The sequence below is a fragment of the Amblyraja radiata genome, chromosome 7 (assembly GCF_010909765.2).
Source record: "Amblyraja radiata isolate CabotCenter1 chromosome 7, sAmbRad1.1.pri, whole genome shotgun sequence".
Lineage (NCBI taxonomy): Eukaryota > Metazoa > Chordata > Chondrichthyes > Rajiformes > Rajidae > Amblyraja > Amblyraja radiata.
The window spans coordinates 63,965,519-63,988,451 of NC_045962.1; the positions used below are offsets into that span (position 1 = coordinate 63,965,519).

Genomic DNA, 22,933 nt, shown 5'->3' on the forward strand with positions numbered 1-22,933 from the left:
GGCATAGTTCCAAGTCAGAGTCACAGGTTTGTTCAGAGATACACCACGAAAACTGGTCCATTGGCCCACAAGTCCAAACTGACCATTGATCACCCTTTCACACTAGTTCTATGTCATCTGACTTTCTCCTGTAATCCCTACATATTGCCGGCAATTTTACAGAAGCCAATTAACCTCTATAATTTGCAAGTCTTTGGGATGTGGGAGGACACCTGATGAAACCCATGCTTTCATAGGGAGAACGCATATGAAATCCTATAGGGAAATCATGCAAACTCCATACAGACAGCACCAGAGGTCAGGACCGAGCCCGGGTCTCTAGCGCTGTGAGGCAGCAGCTCTACCTGCTGCGCCAGTGTGTGACCTGTCTTCATCTTAAGTTCTATTAGAACTGATTGCACATGCACTCTTGTTCCTGGAAAACATCCTGACTGCTATGTAAGTGGCCAGTGTCTGTTCTGGAAGCATTGCTAACTCCAAATGCTTAAACTTTAATTACTTCAACAGGCTGGTTATCCAATGGTGTTAAATTATTTGCTATCTCTGGAGTCTATATCCAAATTAGTTTCACCAATTTATAACAGCTTCAGGCATTGATTTCAACTATAAATTAATAATTAGCTGATCACTAAAGCCAAATTACCATGATATAACTGAACTGCCTTTGTAACATCTGTAATTTAGTAATTCACTCAATTAATTACCTTCATCTAACAGTGTTGTGGATATTTTATATTCACCAAGACAGAAGACATTTCATTTATTCAGCAATAGTTTGTGCACCTCATACTAAATAGTCATCAGTATAAATACCATATAGTCTAAATTAGCTGATGCAAGATAGTTTTCCCTCACCGACATTAGCTCTGATAGTTTTAAACGCAAAATGTGCAATGAGCCTTTGGCAGGACACCAATATGAAGGGGATAAGGTTTAAGCTGGCAGAGCTGCTTAATATTATTTAGTGGGTGCAGACTACCCTTGGTGAATTTATTTATCTGAATATTGATCCTTCCATTTTTATGGGTTTTCAAATATATGCCTTGAAAAACTTTGTTTTGTTTGCAGAGCACTTACCTATTTAGTTTAGTGATACAGTGCAGAAGCAGGCCATTCGGCTCACCGAGTCCACGTCGATCCCCGTACACTAACACTATCCTACACACACTAGGAACAATTTACAGTGTTTACCAAAGTCAATCAACCTACAAACCTGTACGGCTTTGGAGTACGGGACGAAACTGGAGCACCCGGAGAAAACCAACTGGAGCACCCGGTTATGGGGAGAATCTACCCACTCCCTACAGACAGCACCCGCAGTCGGGATCGAACCAGGGTCTCTGGCGCTGTAAGGCAGCAACTATACTGCTCTGCTGTCCCTTAAAGGGACTATTTTACTATTACGTTAGCTGTATCTCTTACACATATGCAATGCCAATTAGTAACATCCTCAATCACACAAATTTTCATTATAGCGTACACAATATTTTTTTAAAAGGCTCATTTTTATCTGCTAACCTTCAACGGCACAGTAACCCATGCATCCCTGAGTAGGTTGAAGATAATAAACAAAGAAGTCTCCACAGTTCCTCAGAGAGACGGGGATGCGAAATAAACAACAGTCTTTGGTGCTGCCTGAGAAGAACTGCCATGTAGCACAGGCAGTTAATTTCTTCATCTCACCAGGTTGAGGCAATGAGTTAGAATCTTCAAGAGAAAGCCAAATGGGAGCTTGTGTGCCACACTTATTCATCTGAGAATAAATGTTATTAGAGAGGTCAGAGTTATAACAATGAAATAAATGGCCCGCATAATCCCTCATAAATAATTGTTTTGCATTTAGTTCATTTACATGTTCGGAGTTTAATCGATTCAAAGAACCAGAATGGCAAGTTCAAAGCCCGTAAATAGTTCCTGCATTCAATTTAGTTCATTAAGGTCGAGTTAAATTTAGGGCATACGAATGTGGCACATACTACTAACTTCTATACATTTTGTTGGCATTTCGGCTGGCCTGTCCCCAATCATGAAGCGATACCATCCTGGCGTCAAGGAATGATCACATATGAGGTTTTGGATTGCAAATTGCTGAAGCTCAATAGAATCAAAATGAACACTGCGGTAAGGGTTCCACAGAACCTGATATCCTCCTGGGTAGCATTCTGGGGCTGCAGAAAACAAAAGTTACAGATTAGTCAAGAAGACAACTGATTCTCAACTGTTTCTTTAATTTCAAAACCTCACATCTGAAGCATTATCTAACAAATGTATTAGGTAATTTCTGATTTAATGCAGTTAGTAGTCAAGACAGTCATACACACATAGAAAGTCACGGAGTACCCCAACACAGAAACAGGCCCTTCAGCCCATCTCATCCATGCTGACTGAGATACTTTACATCGGTGAGACCAAGCGTAGGCTTAGCAATCGCTTCACCCACTACCTCCGCTCAGTTCGCAACAGAAACATAGAAAATAGGTGCAGGAGGAGGCCATTCGGCCCTTCAAGCCAGCACCGCCATTCATTGTGATCATGGCTGATCATCCCAAATCAATAACCCGTGCCTGCCTTCTCCCCATATCCCTTAATTCCACTGGCCCCTAGAGTTCTATCTAACTCTAACTCTCTCTTAAATCCATCCAGTGATTTGGCCTCCACTGCCCTCTGTGTCAGGGAATTCCACAAATTCAGCAATAACCAACCTGATCTCCCGGTGGCTCAGCACTTCAACTCCCCCTCCCATTCCGAATCCGACCTTTCTGTCCTGGGCCTCCTCCATGGCCAGAGTGAGTCCCACCATAAATTGGAGGAGCAGCACCTCATATTTCACTTGGGTAGTTTACACTCCAGCGGTATGAACATTGACTTCCCCAATTTCAGGTAGTCCTTGCTTTCTCCCTCTTTCCCCTCCCCTTCCGAGCTCTCCCACAGCCTACTGTCTCCGCCTCTTCCTTTCTTCTTCCCGCCGCCGCCCCCATCCCCTCATCAGTCTGAAGAAGGGTCTCGACCCGAAATGTCACCCATTCCTTCGCTCCATAGATGCTGTCTCACCCGCCGAGTTTCTCCAGCATTTTTGTCTACCTTCGATTGTTCCAGCATCTGCAGTTCCTTCTTAAACGAATAGTTTCATGTGTTCATTAACCAAAAAATAACCCTTCTAAATTATAGTCTGTTCTGGTGTATTCCCCAGGTACATAATACTCACCATTTGGATTCCAAGAGCACTCCAATGTTTGTTAGCAGTTGGGAAATTGCCATCAAACAACAGTTAGAACAATCAGTATGTTGCCACACACACGAGTAAAAATTACCACACCAAATTACAGCAGTTAGTGCTGCTGCCTTATAATTCCAGTGACTTGGTACTATAATTCTTGTGACTTGGACCTTGGATGATGTCTGTACAGACTTTACGCATTCTCCCTGTGACTGCATGAATATTCCTTGGGTGCTCCCGTTCCTTCCCCAATCCTAAAGATGTGCTCATAGGTTAACTGGTTACAGTTAAATGGTCCTCTGGCAAAATAATAGAAAGGGGGTGGATGGGCATGTGTAAAATAATGGGTAGCAAGTAATATGAGTGATTTCTTTGCAGATTTCTCCTCTGGGGTGGACCAGTAGTCTGAGGGGGAAGAGGCTGTTCCCGAGTCTGGTAATGAATGCTTTCAAGCTTTTGTATTTTCTGCCCAATGGAGTAGGGGAGAAGAGGGAATGACCAGGATGAAGCAGGTTTTTGATTATGTTGACTGTGTACACAACATGAAGTGGAGAAAGAGTTAATGGTAACTATTGCACCATTATTTCTATTAATCCCTGTTAACCGATGTTGAAATCTGGCCAAACATTAAATTATACCTTTAGTATATGAACATTGAATTCTCCAATTATATGTAACCTCCAACTACATTCCTTCCTCTGGCTTCACAATTTGAAAGTCTTCAATCTTTCTGTCTCATACCTTTTGGTTTAATCTCTGGCCTTTGACCTCCCCCCTTCCCTGTGTCTGTCTTTGGTGCCTGACCCGTTGAATTCGTTTGTTCATTTGTTTCTTGTTTCTGGGTGCAGCTTTTCTAGACAAAAATCTTTATTGGTTAGTAGAGCTGATAATTTACTCAATTGCCAGCTTATGTGCAAATTTCTATTATCTTTCATTATGTTCAGCAGTGGTTTATGGCAATTGTATAGTTGTGCTTTGTGCGTTGTGGCTATTGAAACACAGCAAACACTACAGACAATTTGCACACATAGTAGCAATGTAATAGAGGTAATTTTAGTAATGGTGTTTGAGGAATAAATATTTGTCAGTACACCACATTAAAATGCCCTGTTTTTCCAAATATTAGAGGCTTCTCTGAATGTTAGCACATCAACAGCAATCCTTCAGTATTGTACTAGGATAGCCTTATTTAACTTGTGCTTAATGATATGAAGTGGGACCTGAACCTGCAACCTTCTGACCGTGATAAAAGAGTGCAATGGATTACAGCTGGCAAATATGCACAACATTTTGTATGCAAGAACACAATTTCTCCCAACATCTTGTGTCAACGTCGACTGGAAGTTGGAAATGAGATAACAAATTATCTCTTCTCCCAGATGACTATGGATAACAGTTTCAATGGCAGGATCATTAATTATTCAGGCAGACAATTAATGAACCAATCTCTTCTTTATCTGTCTGGTGCCAGCCAGTCTTCCTGTCAAGGTGGCAGTAAACATCTTTGATGATTAATCCTGCAGAATTCTGAACCTAAATTTCAATCTGAATCATAATATAGTTTATGCCAAAACAATCTGCTGGATCAAGTAGTAAATAGTTCAGAGACATGGCTGCATAATTAGATATAAAACCGGATAACTGTTACAAGGCACATTTTTGACCATCCAATTTCTATGTAAGTCATTTACGAAATGTAGAATAAACAAGGAAAAACAGATCTGTAACCTTGTCCCACTGAGTTACTCCAGCATTTTGTGTCTACCATGTATCAATCTGTCACAAGTTATAATATGTGTGGGAACGAACCGCAGATGCTGGTTTAAACCAAAGATAGACACAAAATGCTGGAGTAACTCAGCAGGACAGGCAACATCTCTTGAGAGGATGGGTAACGTTTCAGGTCAAGACCCTTCATCAGACTGGGTGATAATATGTCTGGGGCTTCCAAACCATCTGTCATTCCCCAATGGAAATTCAGATGAAGCACATCTTGGACCCATTGCAACTATTGATGTTATCTGCAGTATAATTTTCATGTGGGATCAGTTAAAAATCTTTAAAGCTAATTAATGAACGTTTAATTGTGCAGTCTCTGTCCTTGACTCATTATAGCATCATGCATCTTATCTAAATAATTCAGTTGTGCAATATGCACATACATTTATAGATAGATGCAGACAAGGTTCCTGCTTGGACAACACTGTAATCACATGAAAGTAATATAATCTGGAGAAAGACAGTCCTTTTGTTTAAAATGTATGTGTAAACCCCAGCACCTTAATTTGGGAGATAATAAATCAAAGAGGTTTGAAACGCTTGTTTGAAAAAGATAACTTAATTTCACACAGATTTCCTCAGTTAATTGAAGATTTACTTGATGTTATTTGACAATATGGTTTAGTTTATTATTGTCATGTGTACCAAGGTACCTTTGTTTACAAGCTATCTAGTCAAAGGATATACATGAATACATTGAAGCCACCCACAGTGCACCGATAAAGCAAAAATGGTACTATTTAATGCAAAGTATTAACACTGTAGTCCAATAAAAGATAGTTCAAAAGATCTCTAATGAGGTAGATGGGAGGTAGATAGACACAAAAAGCTGGAGGAACAGCGGGTCAGACAGCATCTCTGGAGAAAAGGAATAGGTGACGTTTCGGGTCGAGACCCTTCTTCAGAATGCATTCCAGCTGATGTCAGGACTGTTCCGTTGCCTGATGACAGCTAGGAAAAATTATTTCAAAGTGCTTAACTTACCAATGATTTTAAGATAACTCACCATGCAGACAAATAGATACTCCCATTTAAGCCCTCAGCACAAAGATCGAGAATTAAAAGCCATAACTAACAAAAAAACACATTTGAGTGACTTCACACAAGTATGAAGGCACCAAGACAAACAGAAACACAAAACACTTAGAGAACAAGAGTGATGATAAACTATTCTCTTAATAGAAAACAGCTTACTCATCCACAAACTAAAAGGTTAAGTTTAATTCCTTACAATATAATTTGTAGAGATTTTTATTTTTATCTTATGGGCATATCTCCAGAAAGGAGTTTCCATCAGTATGGAGGATCCCCAATGGAAGGCTGAAAGCTATGAATGCCAGGACATGTGGCTGGAATCAATTACTCCACATAAACCCAATCTTGGTGCTATATTAGAACATAACATTTAAGTACAGCACAGGAACAAGCCAGTGAGACGGACATCAGTGGTGGAAAAGTTGTTGGGGAGGATTTCAAGGGACAGGGTTTGGAAGGGCACAGAATGATTAGGAATAGACAGCATGGGAAATAATGTCCCACAAATCTGGCAAAAGATTTTTGAAGAGGTCACCAAGAGAAGCAGTGGACCCATTGCAATGGACTTTATCTATATGGATTTTAGCAAGACCTTTGATAGGGTTGTTAACTTTCTCACCCCAAATAAGGGAGAAAAGTACAAATAAGGGATACATTCCTGACAGCAATTCGTTGACCGATTCGGCCATGGCTGGGTGAATGGTACTGACACATTGGGGTGGTGTGGGGGTGGGAGGGGAGGTTTGGGGGCGAGGGGTGGTGTAGGGTGTGGTGTGGGGAGGAGGGCGAGGAGGAAAAGAGAAGGGGGTGTTGGGGGGGGGAGGGGGCACCACACATCACCTCCCGGCTCCACGCAGCGGCTTTCCCGACTCCATGTGAGAAGGGGGGGGGGGGCGAGAGAAGGGGGGAGGCGAGAGAAGGGGGGGGGCTAGAGAAGGGGATGGAGAGAGAAAAGGGGATGGAGAGAGAGAAGGGAGGGGCGAGAGAGAAGGGGGGGGCGAGAGAAGGGGGCGGGGGGAGAGATAGGGGGGAGAGATAGGGGGGAGAGATAGGGGGGAGAGATGGGGGGGCAGAGATGGGGGGGAGAGAGGGGGGGGGAGAGGGGGGGGGGGGGGGAGAGGGGGGGGGGGGGAGGGGGGGGGAGAGAGGGGGGGGGAGATGGGGGGAGAGATTGGGGGGGGAGAGATTGGGGGGGGAGAGATTGGGGGGGAGAGATTGGGGGGGGGAGAGAGATTGGGGGGGGAGAGATTGGGGGGGGAGAGAGATGGGGGGGGAGAGATGGGGGGGGGAGAGATGGGGGGGGGAGAGAGATTGGGGGGAGAGATTGGGGGGGGAGAGATTGGGGGGGAGAGAGGGGGAGAGATTGGGGGGAGAGATTGGGGGGGAGAGATTGGGGGAGAGATTGGGGGGGGAGATTGGGGGGGGAGAGATTGGGGGGAGGAGAGATTGGGGGGAGAGATGGGGGGAGAGAAGATGGGGGGAGAGATGGGGGGGGAGATTGGGGGGGGAGATTGGGGGGGGGGGAGAGATTGGGGGGGGGAGAGATTGGGGGGGAGAGAGATGGGGGGAGAGATGGGGGGGGGGAGAGATGGGGGGGGAGATGGGGGGGGGAGAGATGGGGGGGAGAGATTGGGGGGGGAGAGATGGGGGGGGAGAGATTGGGGGGAGGAGATTGGGGGGGGGGATGGGGGGGAGAGAGATGGGGGGGAGAGATGGGGGGGAGAGGGGGGGGGGAGATTGGGGGGGAGAGATGGGGGGGGGAGATGGGGGGGGGGGGAGAGATGGGGGGGGGAGAGATGGGGGGGAGAGATGGGGGGGGAGAGATGGGGGGGAGAGATTGGGGGGGGAGAGATTGGGGGGGGAGAGATAGGAGGGGAGAGAGTGGGGGGGGGAGAGATTGGGGGGGGGAGATTGGGGGGGGGGAGAGATTGGGGGAGAGATTGGGGGGGGGAGATGGGGGGAGAGATGGGGGGGGGGAGATGGGGGGGAGAGATGGGGGGAGAGATGGGGGGGGAGAGATTGGGGGGGAGAGATTGGGGGGGAGAGATTGGGGGGGGGGGGAGAGATTGGTGGGGAGAGATGGGGGGGGAGAGATGGGGGGGGGGAGAGGGGGGGGGGGGAGAGCGGAGAGAGGGGGGGGAGAGATAGGGGGGGGGAGAGAGTGGGGGAGAGAGAGGGGGGGGGAGAGGTGGGGGGAGAGAGGGGGGGGGAGAGGGGGGGAGAGAGGGGGGGGGAGAGAGGGGGGGGAGTGAGAGGGGGCGAGAGAGGGGGAGAGAGAGGGGGAGAGAGAGGGGGGAGAGAGGGGGGGGAGAGGGGGGGGGGGCGGGGGAAGGGGAGAGACGGGGGGGGAGCGCGGGGGGGGGGGGCAGGGAGGGAGAGGGGGGAGAGAGGGGGAGAGAGGGGGGGAGAGAGGGGGGGGGGCGGGAGAGAGAGAGGGGGGGGAGAGGGGGGGGGGAGAGGGGGGGGAGAGGGGGGGAGAGAGGGGGGGAGAGAGGGGGGGGAGGGAGGGGGGGAGGAGGGGGGGAGGGAGAGAGAGAGAGAGAGAGGGGGAGAGAGAGAGAGAGGGAGAGAGAGAGGGGGATGAGAGGGGAGAGAGAGAGGAGAGAGAGGGGGGAGAGAGAGGGGGGGTGAGAGAGGGGGGGAGAGAGAGGGGGGGGAGAGAGGGGGGGGGGGAGAGGGGGGGGGGAGAGAGGGGAGGGGAGAGAGGGAGGGGAGAGATGGGGGGGGGAGATGGGGGGGGGGAGAGGGGGGGGGGAGATGGGAGGGGGGGGAGAGATGGGGGGGGGGAGGAGGGGGGGGAGAGAGAGGGGGGGGGAGAGAGATGGGGGGGAGAGATGGGGGGGGAGAGATGGGGGGGGGAGAGATGGGGGGGAGAGATGGGGGGGGGGAGATGGGGGGGGGGAGATGGGGGGGGAGATGGGAGGGAGAGATGGGGGGGGGAGAGATGGGGGGGGGGAGATGGGGGGGGAGAGATGGGGGGGGGGAGAGAGATGGGGGGGGAGAGAGATGGGGGGGAGAGAGAGGGGGGGGAGAGATGGGGGGGGAAGAGATGGGGGGGGGAGATGGGGGGGGGGAGATGGGGGGGGGGAGAGATGGGGGGGGAGATGGGGGGGGAGATAGGGGGGGGAGATAGGGGGGGGGGAAGATAGGGGGGGGAGATAGGGGGGGGAGATAGGGGGGGAGATAGGGGGGGAGATAGGGGGGGTAGATAGGGGGGGGGGAGATAGGGGGGGGGGAGATAGGGGGGGGAGATAGGGGGGGAGATAGGGGGGGAGATAGGGGGGGAGATAGGGGGGGAGATAGGGGGGGAGTTGGGGGGGAGATAGGGGGGAGATAGGGGGGGAGATAGGGGGGGAAGATAGGGGGGGAAGATAGGGGGGGAAGATAGGGGGGAAGATAGGGGGGGAGATAGGGGGGGAGATAGGGGGGGAGAGATAGGGGGTTGAAGATGGGGGGGGGAGATGGGGGGAAGATGGGGGGGAGAAACATAGAAAATAGGTGCAGGAGTAGGCCATTCGGCCCTTCGAGCCTGCACCGCCATTCAATATGATCATTGCTGATCATCCAGCTCAGTATCCTGTATCTGCCTTCTCTCCATACCCCCTGATCCCTTTAGCCACAAGGGTCACATCTAACTCCCTCTTAAATATAGCCAATGAACTGGCCTCAACTACCTTCTGTGGCAGAGAATTCCAGAGATTCACCACTCTCTGTGTGAAAAATGTTTTTCTCATCTCGGTCCTGAAAGATTTCCCCCTTATCCTTAAGCTGTGACCCCTTGTTCTGGACTTCCCCAACATCGGGAACAATCTTCCTGCATCTAGCCTGTCCAATCCCTTAAGAATTTTGGAAGTTTCTATAAGATCCCCCCTCAATCTTCTAAATTCTAGCGTGTACAAGCCGAGTCTATCCAGTCTTTCTTCATATGAAAGTCCTGACATCCCAGGAATCAGTCTGGTGAACCTTCTCTGTACTCCCTCTATGGCAAGAATGTCTTTCCTCAGATTAGGAGACCAAAACTGTACGCAATACTCCAGGTGTGGTCTCACCAAGACCCTGTACAACTGCAATAGAACCTCCCTGCTCTTATACTCAAATCCTTTTGCTATGAATGCTAACATACCATTCGCTTTCTTCACTGCCTGCTACACCTGCATGCCTACTTTCAATGACTGGTGTACCATGACACCCAGGTCTCGTTGCATCTCCCATTTTCCTAATCAGCCACCATTCAGATAATAGTCTACTTTCCTGTTTTTGCCACCAAAGTGGATAACCTCACATTTATCCACATTATACTGCATCTGCCATGCATTTGCCCACTCACCCAGCCTATCCAAGTGACCTTGCAGCCTCCTAGCATCCTCCTCACAGCTAACGCTGCCCCCCAGCTTCGTGTCATCGGCATACTTGGAGATGTTGCATTCAATTCCCTCGTCCAAATCATCAATATATAATAATAATAATTATTATTATTATTATTATTATTATTATTATTATTATTATTATTATTATTATTATTATAACTTATGGCGACTATACTGAGGCCGCGACGAGTTCCCAGAATGCAGGAGCACCTCGCGACCATGAAGGAGACTCATTAGAGACCACCAGCGAACATGTGGCGAACATGTGGCGATCATGAAGCGAGCGCAGAGTCCCCTGCACTCGCCTAAAAAGTTGCCTAAGACAGGCCCTTAATGCTGTTAAATATCAAAGGGGGCGAGCAAGGATGTGTGCTTAGTCACACCCTTGCTGGAAATGTTTACTGCCCAGCAAATGTGGCTCTCTGTTCAAATAGTTCCATTCCAGGATTAGAATGCACAATCCACACCGGCATTTCAGCTCAGCTACTAGTGTATATTTTACTGCCAGAGGCACTAACTATTGGCTCAGATGATGAGATTGTTTAGATTTTTTAAATAAAACATACCAGAACACAATTTAAAGCACGGGAGATTTCTTGTTGGACCTGGACATCAATTGTCCAAAACAGCCTATACAACTTAAAAGGTTAAAGAATAAAATCAAAAAAACTGCAGATGCCGGTTTGCACAAAAGGACACAAAATGCTGGATTAACTTAATGAGTCAGGCAGCACCTCTGAAGAACATTGATAGGTGACGTTTCTGTCCGGGACCATTCTACAGACCCAGAAAAGGGTATTTAGCTGTTGTTCCTTGCTCTGTACAATTTATTTGCCAGCACGCACCAGTAACCACACTGCAGATAATTGTTCTCTATAAAACATTTTGGAATGAGTTGAGGAAATGGTTTAAATAAAAGGAGCTTTAAATTTTCTTTGTAATATTGCCGAAATTCAGAGGAGATGATCTGACACCAGAAAGAATACATTGATCCTTGTGCACCTTTCATTAAAATTCACACAGCATTCGTACAATTTTTAAATCCCTGAGGTAATCCTCGCAGCAAATTTGCAAATTTGTTCCAATTATAGCCTACTAATCAAATGACACCACATTGAAAAGCTGAAAGATTATAACAGTAATTGGGGAATAGTAACCGTTAATTTTGTACATGTGAAATGCAAGGGACAGCCTTTTCGTGTTCTTTCCTCCTTTTTGTTTCACACTCTCTAAGGGACAGACACCTAACACGGTTGACAGAAAATGATCTGCTCTCAGCCACTCTCATTAGTTTCTGAAACACACAGATATGTCTGTACACACAGTCTTGATTTCCACCAAAGTCGTGGTCGGTGAACCAGGTTCAAACTGTATTGTCAGTTATGAATCTATTTCCATGACAAATAGCAATTTAAAAAATGTTGCCATAAATACATGGCCAAAGAATTACTTCATTAACTGGGATCAACTCAGGAAGATAGACACAAAAAACTGGAGTAACTCAGCGGGACAGGCAGCATCTCTGGAGAGAAGGAATGGGGAATGTTTCGGGTCAAGACCCTTCTTCAGACTGAAAGACAGGGGGAAAGGGAAAGGAGAGATCTAGATGATGATGCAGAGATATAGAACAATGAATGAAAGATATGCAAACAAGTATCGATGATAAAAGAAACAGGCCATTGTTAAACGTTTGGTGGGTGAAAACAAGAAGCTGGTGCGATTTGGATGGGGGAGGGATGGAGAAAGGGAAGGCCAGGGTTACTTGAAGTTATAGAAATCAATAATCATACCAAGCGAAATATGAGATGCTATTCCTCCAATTTGTGGTTCACCTCACTCTGACAATGGAGACAATAGACAATAGACAATAGACAATAGGTGCAGGAGCAGGCCAATCGGCCCTTCGAGCCAGTACCACCATTCAATGTGATCACTGCTGATCATCCCCAATCAGCCAATCAGCCCGTTCCTGCGTTCTCCCCAGATCCCCTGACTCCGCTATCTTTAAGAGCCCTATCTAGCTCTATCTTGAAAGTATCCAGAGAACCGGACTCCACCGAGAATTCCACAGACTCACAACTCTTTGTGAGAAAAAGTGTTTCCTCGTCTCCGTTCTAAATGGCTTACCCCTTATTCTTAAACTGTGGCCTCTGGTTCTGGTCTCCCCCAACATCGGGAACATATTTCCTGCCTCTAACGTGTCCAAACCCTTAACAATCTTATATGTTTCAATAAGATAACCTCTCATCCTTCTAAACTCCAGAGTGTACAAGCCCAGCTGCTCCATTCTCTCAGCATATGACAGTCCTGCCATCCCGGGAATTAACCTTGTAAACCTACGCTGCACTCCCTCATTAGCATGAAAGTCTTTCCTCAAATTAGGGGACCAAAACTGCACACAATACTCCAGGTGTAGTCTCACCAGGGCTCTCTACAACTGCAAGAAGGACCTATTTGCTCGTATACTTGACACCTCTTGTTATAAAGGCCAACATGCCATTCGCATTCTTCACTGCCTGCTGTACCTGCATGCTTACTTTCATAGACTGATGAACAAGGACCTAGGACAGAAAGGTCAGTGTGGGAATGGGAAGAATTAAATTGTTTGGCAACCGGGAGATCAGTTAGGTCCAGGCAGATTGAGCGAAGGTGTTCAGCACAACGATCGCCCAGTCTACATTTGGTCTCGTCGATATATAATAGGCCTTTCTCACGGGGCGACTTGACGCAAGAGTTAACCAGAGTTGAACTTCGTGGGAACCCCGTGCGATAACCGTACGGCATTCGTGGACCACCGTGGCGCTAACGGCAGGTACTCGTGTAACTTGGTGACTCGGGAGAAAATTCAAGCAAGTTTGAATTTCTCCAAGAGTGACTTGTACACTTGTGGTTGAAGATTGCAACATTATATGCACGTAGTGGCCAGTGCGATATCCGTATTAACTCTTGCGTGTACCGTGGGAACTCCTGCGAATGGTGAACCCGGAAGCTGGACAGAGGGGACAGAAGGTGAGTAATCTGGAATGAACATGCTGTTAGGCTGGGATAATTCTCTGCGAGATGATCTTAGTGCGGGAGACAAGTGTAGGAGAGGTGTACTGACTGTGTGGGCTGAACTTTGGAAGTGATTGCCCACCATTCTCAAAAGCCGCTGTGTCTCCCTGTCCCTCCAACTCCAGAGGAATCCGCGCCCCCTCATCAGCAACCCGGGTTCCTCTGGAGTTGGAGCGGGGCTGGGCTAGAGTTGCTGCTGGCTGTGAGTCTCTGGGATCTCCGTGCTTGCAGTCGGTGTCCCGTCGGTCCTAACGTCTCCGGCCACCCCCCTGGACTGGAGCTGAGACTGTGAACTGTACCGCCCTTGCCCCCTCCTCTGCAACTGCAAACAACCCCACAGTTCCCAGTCTCAGCTCCTGTACAGGGGGGTGGCCGGAGACGTCACAGCCCGAGCTGCGCCCCCTCATCCGTAACCCCAAGAACAAGACGTACCTTGCACACCATCAGCTTCTGTCCCTACGGGGAGCGTGTTCCTCTGGAGTTGGAACGGGGCTGCGCTGCTGCTGGCTGTGGGTCTCTGGGATCTCAGTGCTTGCAGTGGGCCTGGGGGTCGGTGTCCCGTTGGTCCTGACGTCTCCGGTGACTGGCACTGACCTGCTGGCATCGCCGACGTGAAGACAGTGCAAAGCCCCCGCACCGGTGCAATGGGCGGGGAGCTGAAGAGGGGAGGGAAGGGGTCACACACATGGCCGGGAAGCAGAGGGGTGGGGGTGGGGTGAAACTGAAGGGAGCGACAATCTGCTGCTGCCTGCCCACTGAGTTAAAAAGTTCCCACGCAAGACTCACGATACACTGTATATCGTGACCGTAGGAACTTTTCACTCTGGTTACATCTTGCGTCAAGTCGCCCCGTGAGAAAGCGCTTTAAGAGTCCACATCTTGAACAACTGATACAGTAGATGAGGTTGGATGAGGTGCAAGTGAACCTCTGCCTAACCTGAAAGGACTGTCCGGGTACCTGGACAGAGTCGAGGGAGGAGGTATAGGGACAGGTGTTACATCATCTGCTGTTACAGGGGAAGGTACCTGGGGAGGGGGTGGTTTGGGTGGGAAGGGATGAGTTAACCAGGGAGTTGCAGAGGCAACTCTCTGCAGAAGGCAGAAAGGGGTGGAGACAGGGCCGGATTTACGTATGAGCTAGACAAGCTTAAACTTAGGGCCTCGAGATCTGGGGGGGGCCTATTCACCTCACCCACCGACCATCCGCCTACCGGGATCTCCTACTCTTTCCCTGCTGACCATGGCCACTCCACCACCCTTCAGCACCCCGCAGCCGTCGCCTTACCGGCAGCCTGGACTCAGCACCGGGCCTGAAGTTTCCACGCTGCTAACTCCCACTCCCCTGGGTTTGACTGCACTGGGTCCTAGTGCTAGCCCCCCCCCCCCCCCCCCCCCCCCCCACAACCCATGTAACCTCAGTGGCTGTTCCACTGGATCTTCCCCATTCCCCTCAAACCATGTCACCCCAGCTCTTCTCCACCCACAATACAGTATTCATACCCCCCTACCCCCTCCACAATATTAAAATCAGCACAGCCCGAGGCTGGGAGCTCCGCAAATCACAGCTCCATGATGTTGAAGCAGCAAGCCCAACACTCCAGAACTTCAAACGGTGATCCAGGTAAGGCATCGCCCGCTCCGCGGTGAATCCAATATGTATTTTAAAACCAACTTTTAATTACAGTATGTCACTGTTTAACATACAGTAGGATCTAAAAGTGTCACACCGTCACTGTTGGGTAGTCATGGTACTCTAGTCGTGGGGGTGGGGGATTGGGAAGGGGGGGGCCCCGGGCCCTAACAAGTGAAATAGCTTAGGGCCTCTCTTCATCTAAATCCGGCCCTGGCTGGAGATGGGAAGATGTGACTAGTGGTGAGATCGTGTTGGAGGTGGCACAAATGTCGGAGGATTATGTGTTGTATGTGACAGCTGATCGGGCGAAAGGTAAGAACTAGGGGAACTCTGTCTTTGTTGTGACAAGGAGGAGGGGGAGCAAAGGCGGAGCTGCGGTGTACCTGAGGAAACACGATTGTGGGCATCGTCTATGATGAGAGAGGGGAACCCCCATTCTCTAAAGAATGAGGATTTATCGGATGTCCTGGCATGAAACACCTCATCTTGGGCACAGATGTGGTGTAGACAGAGGAATTGGGAGTAAGGGGATAGTCTTTGCAGGATGCAAGGTAGGACAAAGTGCAGTCGAGAGAGTTGTGGGTGTCAGTGGGTTTGTAATAGACGTCAGTCGACAGTCTATTTCCTGTGATGGAAACGATGAGATCAAGAAAGGGGAGGGAGGTGTCAGAGATGGTCCAAGTGAATTTGAGTGCAGGATCATAATCATTATAGTACTTTATTAGCCAAGTATGTTTTGCAACATACGAGGAATTTGATTTTCCATACAGTCATACCAATAAAGAGCAACAAGACACCCAAATAAATGTTTAACATGAACATCCACCAAAGCGACTCCCCCACATTCCTCACTGTGATGGAAGGTAAAAAAATTCAATCTTCTTCCCTTCTTTGTTCTCTGGTGGTCGGGGCACTCAAACCTTCCGTTGTTGGGCCGATCTTGGCTCCCGCAAGCCAGCGGTCGAGCTCTCCGCATCGGGGGAGATCAAGCTCCCGCATCGGAGGATCTCAGCTCCCCCGTGTCAGGCGATCGGACCCTGGGTCGGAGCTGGTCGAACCTTCTGCGACTTGAGCTTCCAGACATCAATCTCTACCCGAGACTGCAAGCTCCTCGATGGTGAAATCAGCAGGCCGTGGTTGGAGCGTCAATCCCAGGCAAGGGATCGCAGGCTCCGATGGTAAGTACACGGCCCCGCGGTGGGGCTCAAAGTCAGTCTCGAGCAAGGCCGCCAGCTCCATGATGTTAGGCCGCAGAGCCTAACTCCATGATGTTAGGCCGCAGAGCGACGGGAGATACGATCCGGAAAACAGCCGCTTCTCCGGTAAGATAAGAGATTGAAAAATAGTTGATACTTGATAGAAGTATATAAAATTATGGGAGGCATAGATAGTGTAGACAATCAGAACCATTTTCCCTTGGTGGAAATATTCAACACTGGAGCCCATGGCTATTAGACGAGAGAGGGACAGTTTAATGCAGATGTACGGGGCAAGGTTTTTCTTACCCTGAGAGTGGTTGTGGTCTGCAACACTTCTGTTGGTGATGGAGGCAGATACGATAGTGGCATTTAAGAGGCTTTTAGATAGGTACATGGAAGTGCAGGGAATAGAGGCATGTGGATCATGTACAGGTAGAAGAGATCAGTTTGACTTGGCATCATGTTCAGCACAAACATTGTGGGCCGAAGAGCCTTTTCCCGTGCTGTACTGTTCTATGTTCTACGAACAAACGTATAAAAGGTCAGTCCAAGATATTGGTGGCAATAACCCAGGAACACCATCTCAAGAAGAGGGGCCCTATATTGAGGCTCAGAGAAGACTACTCCCCTATCAGCAGAGTGAATCTAGCCAATTCATTTGTATGGCTTGTATTCAAGTCCAAAATGTGATTTACTAAAAGACGTGATAAGCTCCAACAGTAAATCAAATGTGAAGTTTTAAAGAAGTCAGTGGCTTGCATGCGTTCTTAAGTAACTTGAGTGCTAATAAAATTTAAACTGCACTAATCCTTGATTTAAAGTCTTTGTTCGACATGTCAATTAATACACCATGGAGGGACAAGTGTCAGCATCCTATACTGTGGAACCAGAAAGGCATACAAAATTGCAAATGTGGCTGAACTGAAGTTTCGTACAACTACAACATGATTTCCTAACTTTACACTCAATCACCAACAGATGAAACCAAGCATGCCGTATGCTCTCTTTATTAAATTTCTTTTTAAATTTCTTTATTTATATAGCACATTTTTAGTCAACTTGCATTGACCCCAAAGTGCTTCACATAATTACATCCACACACACAGGCAAAGGTGGGTGAAGTGTCTTGCCCAAGGACACACACAGGCAAAGGTGGGTGAAGTGTCTTGCCCAAGGACACAACGACAGTATGCACTCCAAGCGGGATTCGAACCAGCTACCTTCCGGTTGCCAGCCGAACACTTAGCTCATTGTGCCATCTGTCGTCCCTGATGGTCTGAATGAAATTACGTTGCCTGCAGTCATACACAGTAATAATAAATAACAAAACATACAATAAACACAAATTAACATCCACCACAGTGAGTTCACCAAGCACCTCCTCACTGTGATGGAGGCAAAAGCTTTTAATCCTCTCTCAATTGCTACCACATCCTTCCTGAAGTGTGGTGACCAGAACTGTACATAATCGTTAATTACAAATGGCACAATGTCCCAAGTATTATACTCAATCCCTGAACCTTCTGAACTTGCCTAGTATTCAGAACCTTGTCATAAGCATTACCAAGGTCAATGTGACCAATCTCTACGCTTTGACATCAATTTTCTGAGTTATGTCTTTTCAAACTCAGTCTGTGAGAAATAATTTAATAAATTGAGCACATAAAGTGAAGAAATATCTCCCTGTCATGGTCCTACATGTCTTATCCTAAAACCATAATCCTCACACCAAACCAGAGGAAACATTCTCCCCATACCTAATCTGTCATGTTCTAGGTATGTTACAAAACTTACCTTCAGCGACGCTGCAGTTCTGCCACTGGCCGTGCGCGCGACTTTGGCGCCTTTGAGGGGGGGGGGCGGGGTTAAAATGCGTTTTTTCTCCTACATGGTCCTGGATATATTTTCTCAGAGTGCAAGCTTTTGCTGAAGAATTGTTCCGACGGCTGTTCTGTTTTTTTTTGTTTTTTTTGGGGTTTTTTTAAATCGTCCGACAATTTCAGCACTGGAGTAATTTAAAAATCAGCTTCTAAAGCCATGAACGCCGACAACGGGGATGGATTTCATGTATGGGACAGGTAAAGGAAAGTCGTTTATTTTATGTTTAAACTTGCTTCTTAGGATGCCTTTAATCCACATTTTACGTTGCAAAACGGTGATTTAGGACCCATACGAACCGGCAGTATTTTTCCTGCCGATATGAGGTTTAAAATTACCGCAACCACAACGTTCCAATCGATCGCGTTCCTCAAAAACCCACTCGCAAGATGATTTAAATGGCCATTAATTTATGGGAATTAAACACTAAATTCCTTCCATTTGGCCTATAAATCCATGACAATGAGATTTAAAAATTATGTTATATTGTGAATTCTTGTGTGAATGTTATTTGGACACTTAGGCTATTTAAAAATGGTAATCTTTTCTTAAGAAATGGATAGATGTTTAGATCTAGTAATTGAATTTTGTAATTAGCTACAATTGGGTAACTAACTAATTATATGCTTTAATTTCAGATCATCCAAGTAAGATTGTTTCATATTTGTTTCAGAATGCTTCAATCTATAATAACTGAAAATTTCTTTCAGTGCTATTAATTTTTAAGAAAGTTATGGGCTTTTGACTGTCCTTGATCACAGCTTTTGTGTTAAGTCAATGGAAAAGCAATAGGGAACAAGATGCTAATTTCCGAGTATGAAAATGGCCTTAACTTTTTTAATACTGAAGATATGAAAGTGAATTAGGTGTCAAATTAAACTTATTTTTATGCTTTATCTGATGGGATAAATTGCAGACTTTGATTTTTTAAATCTAAACATTTTGTAACATTTTGTAACATGTTCTCCCAGAATGTTTTTTTTTTTTTTAACAAGGCATTCATATTTCCACAAATGACTAATCAATGAAAGCACCTTTACTTAACATGCAACACCCCAAAAAAAAGAAAATTACAGCAGTAGAGGTAGGGTTTCTTACCCACAGCCCACAGCTGTGCAAGCTGGGCTGTCGACATACTATAAACACGTTAAAGGAAAACACAAATGATAGCAGCTCAGTCTTTCGCACCCGTAAACTGGTCAAGTTCTACACCCACACACCCACACACACACTTGGAGTAATCCTGGACACTACATCATCTTACAAGAACCATATTGAGAAGATGCATAGTCAGTGTCTAAAATTTCATTACAGTCATTACAAACTCGCTTTCAGACACTGACTTGACATCTTCACTTTATGGCTCTTTTAAGATGGTTTGCAACATATGGGTGGAATTTAATATACCTGCAGTTTCACACAAAAACATTTTTGTGTGATCCTGTCTACCTGAAGAGTGTCTCATGTTTGCTTTTACTCATTCATTCACAGGACATTGATATTGTTGACATGCTAATCCTTCTCCATTTGTTTCCATTTAATTAAGAAGACTGCTAGGCCCTTTTATAGAACAATTGAGTGTGAATCGGAATGGGAAACAATAATAAACCAGATGTATTTTAACAACTATCTGGTAGCTTCAAGGTCATTTTAATTAATACACCATACATTCCTTATTTATTTGTTTACTTTCATTCAAGTTTCCCAGCTTGTCTGCTGGGATTTTGACCTAGTCATCCATATAACCATATAACCATATAACAATTACAGCACGGAAACAGGCCATCTCGACCCTTCTAGTCCGTGCCGAACACGTATTCTCCCCTAGTCCCATATACCTGCGCTCAGACCATAACCCTCCATTCCTTTCCCGTCCATATAACTATCCAATTTATTTTTAAATGATAAAAACGAACCTGCCTCCACCACCTTCGCTGGAAGCTCATTCCACACAGCCACCACTCTCTGAGTAAAGAAGTTCCCCCTCATGTTACCCCTAAACTTCTGTCCCTTAATTCTCAAGTCATGTCCCGTTGTTTGAATCTTCCCTACTATACGAATCCATACTATATGAACATCTATACTGCTGAACCTTTAGTGGCTAGCACTTGCTAAAAATTGCTATTAATCTATATTACCAAACCGTTATTAGCTAGTACTGAAGATTGCTATTAAAAATACCAAGATTCGAACTTCCGGTGGCGACGCGAGCAGATGGCTGCTTAATTTCGAGCTCCCGATAGCAAGTTTAAAACTAGCCTCCCTTAATTCACTAATTGCTACATAATTCACAGTTTTCTGTTTTGGAATGAGTGGGGGAGCGACAACTAGAAGTCAAAAGAAACGTGACGGACGAAAAAGAAAGAATTCACCGGAGATGGACAAAGCTCAAAGCTCAAAGCTCAAAAGATGACTCAGCAGAAACCGTGCGCTCAATGCTACACAATATCAGTAAGGAAATACATGACTTCAGGACTGAATATAAAATGGACTTACATAAATTTAAAGAAGAAATCAAAGAAGACATGAAAACCGAACTCAGAGTACTGAAGCAAGAAATTTATCATAAACTTTCTGCAAACTCCAAACAAATCCACGCCCATGAAACTAGACTAAACAAAGCTGAAGCACGAATTGAAGAGGCTGAGACAATTAACATGGCTGTGAAAAATGTGCTGTTTAAATCTATGAAAAAACAGAAAGCCATGCAAGAAAAACTGACTGATTCGGAAGGACGGTCTAGACGAAATAACATTCGCATCTACGGCGTACCTGAAGAGAAAGAAGGCAAATCTATGTCTGAATTTGTGGAGCAACTTTTAAAAACTGAACTCGTAATAACAACGGACACCAACGTATGACTGCACACCTGTACATGGTACTAACACCATCATCAAGTATGCAGATGATACAACGGTGATTGGCCTCATCAGCAACAACGATGAGTCGGCCTACAGGGAGGAGGTCCAGCACTTAGCAGCATGGTGCGCTGACAACAACCTGGCCCTTAACTCCAAGAAGACCAAGGAGCTCATTGTAGACTTCAGGAAGTCCAGGGGCGGCACGCACACCCCCATCCACATTAACGGGACGGAGGTGGAACGTGTTTCTAGCTTCAGGTTCCTGGGAGTCAACATCTCCGATGACCTCTCTTGGACCCACAATACCTCAACTCTGATCAAGAAGGCTCACCAGCGTCTCTTCTTCCTGAGGAGACTGAAGAAGGTCCATCTGTCTCCTCAGATCCTGGTGAACTTCTACCGCTGCACCATCGAGAGCATCCTTACCAACTGCATCACAGTATGGTATGGCAACTGCTCTGTCTCCGACCGGAAGGCATTGCAGAGGGTGGTGAAAATTGCCCAACGCATCACCGGTTCCTCGCTCCCCTCCATTGAGTCTGTCCAAAGCAAGCGTTATCTGCGGAGGGCGCTCAGCATCGCCAAGGACTGCTCTCACCCCAACCATGGACTGTTTACCCTCCTACCATCCGGGAGGCGCTACAGGTCTCTCCGTTGCCGAACCAGCAGGTCCAGGAACAGCTTCTTCCGGGCGGCTGTCACTCTACTCAACAACGTACCTCGGTGACTGCCAATCACCCCCCCACCCCCCGGACACTTATTATCACTTATTATTATTTATTTAAATCATTTGCTATGTCGCTCTTCCAGGGAGATGCTAAATGCATTTCGTTGTCTCTGTACTGTACACTGACAATGACAATTAAAATTGAATCTGAATCTGAATCTGAATCTGTATGGATCCAGCGCGCGCACAGAGCTTTGGCTCGCTAACCGGAAGGTAATTCACCACCTAGGTCTATAGTGGTAAATTTCCTGGAGGTTAATACCAAAGAAATGGTATTGAAAAAGGCCTGGGGAAATAAGATAATGATTGATGGGCGACGTCTATCATTTGACCACGACTATGCAACGGAGGTTGTCCAGAAGCGCAAGGCATATAAGGGAATAAAGAGGGCCCTGAAGGAGAGAGGTGTCCGCTTCCAGACCCCGCTGGACAAGATGCGTATTCACTGGGACTCAGGAACATGCACATATCATAGTGCACAAGTTGCAGCGCAGGAATTGAGGAGGAGAGGCTACTCCGTGGAGACACCGGATTACAGCGCTGAGGAGCTGGCGGACCCAGAGATGGAGCGTCTTCTCCAGGCTTTGACATGGCAGAGAGTTGGAAAGAGGAGCGAAGATGAGAGTGAGACAGCAAGAGAGTGACTACAGGAGTCTGAGCAGACCCCATCCAACTAGCTTTTATTGTGTCACAAATTCTTTTGGACTAAAAAATAAGTGCTATCGGATGACGTTGGACGATATTAGGATGCGTGAAATGGAGTGTTTCACCTCTAGTGAGGGGCCCTCTGGGAGGAGGCTTTCCCCTATACCTGCCAACGGGGACTCAGGGTGGAAAGGAATCACCCTTACTTGGAAGTCAACTGTTTTTTCTTTTATTATATTTTTTTTATTTGGCACATGTTGTCCAGATGTTCGGACCTGCACAGTTTCAAGTTATCTGGAGATTTATGAATGCAAGACAGGAGTAGGTAAATTAAATGTCACGTAATACTATCAAATTGGTGTCACTCAATGTAAATGGGATGAATAATCCAGTTAAAAAGAGCAAGGTCCTGGCTAAACTGAAAAAAGAAAAGGCCCAGGTACTATTTTTACAAGAAACCCACCTGCCGCAACAAGAACATGTGAAACTAAAACGCTTTGGTTTTAGAAATGCATTTTATAGTTCCTATAAAACTATC

General features: G+C 46.8%; 1 protein-coding gene across 3 annotated transcripts in view; it reads right to left on the reverse strand.

Moving 5' to 3' along the window:
- LOC116975511 (von Willebrand factor D and EGF domain-containing protein-like) overlaps positions 1-22,933 on the reverse strand; it is a 244,904-nt gene that overhangs the window by 210,683 nt on the left and 11,288 nt on the right. For all 3 annotated transcript variants that reach the window (XR_004412640.1, XM_033024697.1, XM_033024696.1), the window contains exons 2-3: positions 1,984-2,168; positions 1,519-1,753 (exon numbers count right to left, since the gene is read on the reverse strand). Coding sequence is in view for 2 of the 3 variants with exons in the window: in XM_033024697.1 (XP_032880588.1) it covers positions 1,519-1,753; positions 1,984-2,168 (420 nt within the window). In the remaining variant the exon portion in view is untranslated. The remainder of the gene's footprint in view (positions 1-1,518; positions 1,754-1,983; positions 2,169-22,933) is intronic.